This window comes from Rhinolophus sinicus, linkage group LG11 (genome assembly GCF_036562045.2).
Source record: "Rhinolophus sinicus isolate RSC01 linkage group LG11, ASM3656204v1, whole genome shotgun sequence".
NCBI lineage: Eukaryota > Metazoa > Chordata > Mammalia > Chiroptera > Rhinolophidae > Rhinolophus > Rhinolophus sinicus.
Window position 1 is genome coordinate 33,802,513 of NC_133760.1, and position 7,345 is coordinate 33,809,857.

Genomic DNA, 7,345 nt, shown 5'->3' on the forward strand with positions numbered 1-7,345 from the left:
CCTTCTGCCCCTGAGAAAGCTGTGGACGCCAGTTCCTGAAACAGGCCTGCTACATGGAGGTGGAACACAGCCACCATCTACGGGACGAGGTCTCTGTGGTATAGGTGTCGACAGGCAGCTTGGCTGGCTTTGCTGGGCTGGTAAGGTGGAGTGGAAACTCCCACCATGTGCCCCTCAGCTTCTGCACATTCAGCGTTCACAGATATTTGCAGAACGTGTATGAAAGTTGAGGCAGAATGCCTCACTTCTTTCCCTTGTCCTGGGCCAAAACCCCGAGGCAGGCTCCTCCCACCCTCCAAGTCTGAGGTTCATGTGACCCCCGTTTCCAACCGTGACAGCTCCAGGGTCTGGCTGCCTGAGAGGTTCTGTGGGATGTTAGCCTGATATGTGAGAGGGCCCTGGGCCTCCTCAAAGGAGCTGTGACGACCTGGGAAAGTTACCAAACCTTGTCAGTTTCCTGGGCTGTAAAACAGGATTGTGTGAGGAGTAAATAAGCACATGCGTGAGACGCTCAGTGGGGTGCCTGGCAGGGAGCAGGGGCATATGTGTTGTTGCTGACGCCTGGAGCTGTCAGGATTCACACCATGTATGTGACCAGTCTGCTGAAGCATGATATCAGATAGCATTGCTCTGGGTGGCAGGTTGGTTTCAAACACACACACTCAAAGAAGGTGGTCAGGCTGGTTTAATCCATTATGGCTTTTTTTCAGGGTAGGAGATTCACATGCAAGAGAACACAAGTTACAAATGCTCAAAAAGGGGTCCAGAACTCTGGCTCATTCATGAGGCCTCTTAGGTCACAGGAAATGCTATTTAAGAAGCAGCTTTTGTGTAAAAAAAAAAAAAAAAAAAAATTATACAAAGTTACAAAAATCCCACTGAAGATATATATACACAGCATAGGTGCTTAGGGGACACAGAAAGCACGTTTCACCTCATGAGGTGGTCAGAAGACCTGCTCTGGTGCCTGGAAGCATTGTCCTGACCGCCCAAGAGCCTGCTGCCTGCTGGTGGGCCCCCAGGGAAAGAGAGGGTTTGGCTGGGCCTGCCCAGCTACCCAGGACGCTATCACTGCTATTTCATCATTTGGTACCTTCATCTTTTGGACTTGGTAATCTATGAGCTTTTCTTTGAAAGTTCTTTGAAAGACACAGAATAGTCATGTCACCTGGAGAAGACATGGTCTCCAGGGGTGTGAGGTGGCAGTTATAGGCACTGAGACTCCCTCTTCTCCTAGATGATAGGGCAAAGGTCAGTTTTTCTCCCTGCTTCAAGAATGAAAACGGATGCTCCTTGAACCAAAATATCTTGGATCATTCTCAACAAAAGTGTCTGGCCTGAGCAGGGGCACCAATGTAGACAAAAGCCACTGGGGCCTGCTGGGTTGGCCCCACGGTGGTTTCTGTCTTACTTGTCCCCTGTCCCATCCTGTCCCCCCACTCCTGGCATGAAATGCTTCCTGTGATGGGGGTAGCAAGGCTCTATCTGCTTTGTCCTTTGTGCTTATGTTTGGCAGAGGTTAAAGGGCTTACGGTCTGTGGGACGGAAATGTGGAGGCGTGGCGGAATATTCACAATGCCCTCCTGTGCAGTGGTTAGAGATGCTAAGCCGAGGGGATCGATCCGTCTTGTGTGCGGGGCTCAGGAACATCCCCTTGGGGCTGTGAGGAGGCCCGCTCTATCAGCAACTCCCGCTGCTGCTTGAGAAGTCACAGCCTCTCCAACACAGCCAGTCCCCTGGCCATGCTCCGGCCAGCCGGTCAGAGTGCAGGAGTGAAGGCCTGCGTGGCTCGGGTTGCCAGGGCAGGGCAGGCCTTCAGTCGGAGTCAGAGTCGGAATTCTCTTCTGAAAGGAAAGCAAAGAGGAGGCTTGGCAGGAGTTTCCTGGCCAGTGGTGCCTGGGAGCAGTCTCTGCAGAGGCACAGCCGGGCCGTTGGCTGGAGCCCTGAGCTGAGTTAGGCCCCTCTTGCAGCTGACCGTACTGTGGGTGGGGTCTGCGTGGTGTGAGGGCCTGGGGCCCTCCACAGGCAGCTGCTGTCACCTCCAGGGCGCAGTCAACTGGAGGTGGGAGCCCAGATGCCCTTTCCTCTGGGGCTCCAGGCCCCCCTAGGTCTCCTGAGCTGTTCTCACCTGAGGGTGTCAGGGCTGTACATCTGCACCCCAACCCTACCCCACAATGTAGCAGGACAACGTGGGGACAGATATTTTCTTGTTTAAGAAACTCAAATATACTGGAAAATCAGGAAACTTCTTTTTTGCCATTTTATAGTTTCAACCCCGCTTGTCCCCAAACTCATTTTACACTGCGATCAGAAATAATGGTATGGCTGTGTTGTCACAGATGAAAAACCAGCCATCCAACCTGCAACTTTCTTCTTTGAAAATAAAATCAGGTAAGGCCACAATAGCCATTCTGAGCTGAAGCATGGTTGGATGGGCTAGAATGTCTCGTACTTTTCTTGGATATAAAAAGCAGAACAAGCCTGAGCTTGCCCGTATTTGCTGAGCACAGTGGTGCTAAGGATGAGAGCCTGGTTGTCTGGCCCTTAAGCCATGGGCAGGCGAGACTGCACGCGGGCCTGGCTCGGGGCAGGTACCGCTCTGCAGCCCAGTGGACAGTGCCCAGGAGTGGAAGCGGAGTGACTGGCTGCCCTGGGGGCTCATCAGGGATGATTTCACTGAGGAGGAGGTGCCAGGCATGCCCTCAGCTTGCCCTTCCTGGAAAGGCTGAGGCCCCAGGGAGCCTGGTGCTTCTCCAAGGGGACCGGCTTTATGAAGGGGTCCAGCGCTGCATGAAGGGATATGAGAACCAGGCTATGAAAATACTTCCTGCCCATGGAGAGAGAAACGCTCCTACTCCAGCCTTAAACCAGTCAAGTGTTCCCAAGGGAGAGCAAGGCCCCTGCCCCAACCATCCTGGGTGATCAGTCCGGTTCCTGGGTGGAAGCTCGCAGGGTGGCCACCCACCTTCCTCCTTGTTGGCTGTGGTCTCATCTGCAGAGTCCCCTTGTTTGAGGAATTTGGCCACGTCGTTAAAGATTAGGTAGAAGTCAATTGCAAACACGATGGTGGCAAAGAAGCCAAACACCTGAATGATACAGGGGGACAGGGTGGATGGGACGTGTCATCAGGAGCTGGAAGTCTCTGCTCCAGGAGTCTGAGAAGCAGCTGCCTCAGCCTCCCCACCTGTTTTTATCTGCTCACATAAGCAGCTTGGATTGGCAGGCACAGGCCCTCCCATTAATGACAAATAGGAAAATGAGCTGTTAATTTGGTTAGGAGTAGGTCTTTAATTAGAGGACTTTGGAATCGTTGAGATACATATGAAAGCCCAACGAGCCTAAGCAGGGATAGAACATGCCCCAGATGCTAAGTGGGTGTCCTGAGGGGCATCTGGGGCTTTAGGAGAGGTGGGATGAACTTGGGCACCCCTCTCCCAGGGGTAGGGCGGCTACTCACCCCGGCTGCTTTGGAAGCCCCGTCCGAGTATTTGGCGACAGCGGTGATGGAGATGGCAAAGTAGATGAGGGCCGCTGTGACACAGCGTAGGAAGTCCTGGGGACAGAGGGGCATGGTCACACTACCCTGAGCTCCCTGGAGTGCACAGCAGGGGAGGAGGCCAGCTGGGAGCCGAGACAGGGATGAGGGGCTCAGAAGGGCACTGGATGGCTGAAACAGCCAGAATCCTACTGTTCCCAGAGGAGGATGGGCCTGACAGCCTGGACACACCCAGGTCCAGCATCCATGGTGCCCCACCCTGCCCTTTTCCCAGCCCCACTCCTGCCCCTGCTCAGGTGCCTCCTGTGGGCTCCCTGCAGCTGAGACTGCCCTGTCCTTGGTCCAGCTGGGCAGCTGCCCTCTGCCCAGTGGACATCAGGGTATGGACCAGGCTGCAGCTCACCCTGGCCTGGCCTGTATGCAGATGTCCCCATTTGGCAGGGAGGGAGAAGTTGGAATCCTGTCACCTGCTTCTTTCTGGTTCTCCAATGGGGAGATCTGGCCCTGGGCCGTGCTTTGCCACATACCTATGGCAGATCCATTTATGTATTATGTTTTCTGCTTACTTGTCCCTAAAATGGGGACACAGAGGGTTCAGCCCATGAAGGAGAATGCTGGGTATGAAGTCAAGAGACCAGGGTTCAAATGCAGCCTTTCCTGTCCCTTCTCTCTGACCCATTTCATACAGCAAGAAGTCTGAGGTGGGGCTGTAGGCCCTCCCAGGTGATAAACGAGTTGCTTGAGGGCTGTTCATTGGGGTCTGGGTAAGCCCTGCAAGTCCTCAGTTAACTTGCCCTGCCCCTGTGAAAATGGCTTGAATTCCTGCGGCTGAGGCTCATTTCGGCAGGCCTAGCTGGGAGCACCGGCGCCACCTGGTGGCCAGTCGCGAGGATACCGTCTGGGGTTCCCCAATGCACAGAAAGACTGGAGGCTCCGGAGGTGCGCGACCTGATCTGGGTCACGTGGCTGCTGAGTGATGGGGCCCGGATCATCTGACGCCAAGTCTACCCGCCTGGGCCCAACCAACGGCAAACTGCCCCTCCAGCGCATTGATGAAAGGGCGAGGGCCAAAAGGCACAACTCTCTGTGATGGCCAGCCAAGCCCTTCCTTCTGGGGCCCCAGCCCTTACCATCATGGGCCAGCATAATCCCTGCCACTTGTCATTCAGCTGCATGGCATCAGCAAAGAGGAAGAAGAGGGCCAGCAGGAACTCCAGCAGGGGCGCTGTGAGGAAGGCAGATGCTGAGGACGCCACATAGCAGACAAAGGTGATGAAGGAGAGACCCTGGGGGATGGGGAGAGGAAGTCAGAGGCTTGGCACTTGCCCAGTGCCCCTCTGAGCCTCCCTGCAGTCAGTAACAGGCTGCTCCCTTAGCAGATGTGATCTGCCTTCATTTGTGCAGATGCCAGGATTAGAACCGGGTCATGGGGCCCATGCTGCCCCCAGTGCAATCTCCTCAGATCCTAACAGCTACCCATGTGCCAGATGCTGCTCACCGCCCACTTTACAGATGAGAAGACTGAGGTTCAGAGAAGTGACGTGATTGCTCACTGTTATGCAGCTAATAAGAGGGCACCAGAATTTGAACCCAGACCTGGCTGACCCCACAGATGGAGTTCTTAAGTAAGCCTGCCCTGGGGCTACTGGCTTTTATCTGCTCTGGTTTCTGTCACTGTGGCTGGGTTTGAACCGATCCATGGCTGAGTAGTTTGTAATGGGGCCCAGGGGCAGGGCCCAGGGACCCCATAGGGATGCCTAGATGCCCCACAGGAAGCACTGTGGTTGCTTCAAATGAGCTGCAGAAATCCCAGGGAGTCCCCAGGGCACCCACATCTGCCCTGAACATAGCCATGGGGGTAGCTGAGCCCAACCTGAACGGATGGGAAACTAAGGCAGAAGTGGCTGAGAAGCTGCCATGGGACCCTGACCTGGCCTGTCCATAGCGCCTGTTTTACTTCCTCTGGGGTGGGCTGTTCTGTCCCTCCCTTTCCTGAACCTCATCCCCCAAAGCCTGACTCTGAGGATCCCCCTCTTGATTCCTATTTCCTCATTCCCCAACTCCTGGTAGCCACTTCTTCCCCCTTTCTGTCCAGTCAGCCTCTCCACAAGCTTGGGCCTCAGGGCAGACAGCAGATGACCAGAGGCAGGAGTGACCTGGAGTGGCTCCCCTCCTGTTGTCATTGCCCACTGCTCACCCATCCTTCCTCCCCACTCCTCATCCTCCTTGACCAAGATTCCTGACACCCAGCTATGTCCCAGACCTACGAGGTGGGTCTGACTGGGGTGGGGTGGGGGTCTCCTCAGTGGATGATGGATTGATTCAAGGCCTCGCCCCAAAAGCTCCCACCAATCTCTGGAGTGGCCAACTAGGAGGTGAGCCCTTGGAGTGAGGGCTGTGGGTCCTGGTCCCTGGTGCCTTACTTGGGAGTGGGGCAGGTGCTGGGAGTTGGGCTGACCCTAGGCACTCAAGAGGTGGTAGGACTGCCTCCTGCCACCTGCTCCGGGTAGAACAAAGGAGAGGTCGGGTAGAATCCTCCTTTCTCTGACCCCTATCCCCCTCTGTCTTTGCTGTCTCCCGAACTTCATCTGATCCACCTGTCAAATCACCTTGATGCTCGGGCCTCAGCTTTCTTATCAGCAAAGTGGGAATAAAGACAGGGGCTCTAAAGTTGCTGGGGATCTAAGTAGTAAGTGCTTCCCCTATCTCGCTTCCCTTTTGCCTGGCTTCTTCTTCACCTTCCCTCAATGGAGGCCCAACACCAATCCCCACCCTACACGCGGACAATGCCGGAGTTTTCAGTGTCCCGAGGACAAAGGCTTGATGGGCCGGGGTGGGGGATGTGGGAAGGAGGAAGAAGCTCAGCGGGGGCGGGGCGGCTGGATCCCAGCGAGTGAGGGGAGGAGGTGGATGAAGTCACCCCGCTGGGCTTCCGCCCCCGCCCCTCTTCCTGAGCGCCCCCCACAGTACTGCTCCGGCCTCACCCAATCCCGGGGGGTCCCCTTCCCACTCTCTGCTGTCCCCCTCCCAGCTGGATGCACACTACTCCGCTCTCCGCCTCGCCGCTCGAGGCCCGGCCGGCCCTCCCTGCGCCCAGGAAAACGGGCAAGGGCGCCCCGACCCGGGGGGTCGTGAAGGGGCCCAGAGAGGGTGGAAGCGCTCGAGGTCACACAGCGCCGGGCTGCGCTTCCAGTGGCCGGGACGCGGCGCCGTAGGACCCCTCCCCAGGCTCCCTTATGGTCCCAGCTTTGCAACCGCGGGTAAAAAACCCGGGAAGGCCCGGGTTCGGGCTCCGCCCCGTCTCTAACCCACGCGCTGAACTTCAGTGAGTCTGTCCGAAGCGTGGGCAAGTTTGCCCAACTTGGCAGGGCTCCGAGAGGGGTCGGCCGGGCACATCTGGACAGCCGTACCCGCCTCGCGAGGGGCGCCGCCCAGGGGGCCGGCCGGTGGGGGTCGCGCCGCGCTGCACTCACCGACTCCGCCAGCAGGAGGCGGCCTTTGAGCGAACAGAGGAAGGCGCGCGCTGGCAGGAGGGCGCGGAGCCCCGGGACTGGCGCGCCGGGCGGGGAGCGGCCGGCGGGGTCGGGGTCCGGGTCGGGGTCCGGGTCTGGGGGCCACATGGCGACGGCGGCACGGACAAGGCTTGGCCTCGCTCCCTCTGCCCACGAACCCGGGAGGGAAGCGGAAACCCAGGCTGTGCGGAAGGAGAGAAAAGGCAGGCGAGCTCAGCGGTGGGGTGCATCCCCTCCCCGCCCCGCCCCCGCCCCGCCTCCCCTCTTGCCCCCTCCTCCTCTCCTTCCCTTCTTCCCCTCTTCCGCTCTCCTTCCTCCTCCTCCTTTCGGACCCCGG

At 57.5% G+C, this 7,345-nt stretch overlaps 1 protein-coding gene across 1 annotated transcript; it reads right to left on the bottom strand.

Annotated features, from left to right (window-relative positions):
* Positions 1–667: 667 nt before the first annotated feature.
* CMTM3 (CKLF like MARVEL transmembrane domain containing 3) lies at positions 668–7,251 on the bottom strand. The gene is made up of 5 exons (XM_019753508.2): positions 6,970–7,251; positions 4,627–4,782; positions 3,458–3,553; positions 2,966–3,086; positions 668–1,844 (listed from the first exon to the last, which is right to left on the bottom strand). The coding sequence occupies exons 1-5, from the start codon at positions 7,114–7,116 to the stop codon at positions 1,816–1,818; spliced, it is 549 nt and encodes a 182-aa protein (XP_019609067.2). The 5' UTR covers positions 7,117–7,251; the 3' UTR covers positions 668–1,815.
* Positions 7,252–7,345: the final 94 nt, after the last annotated feature.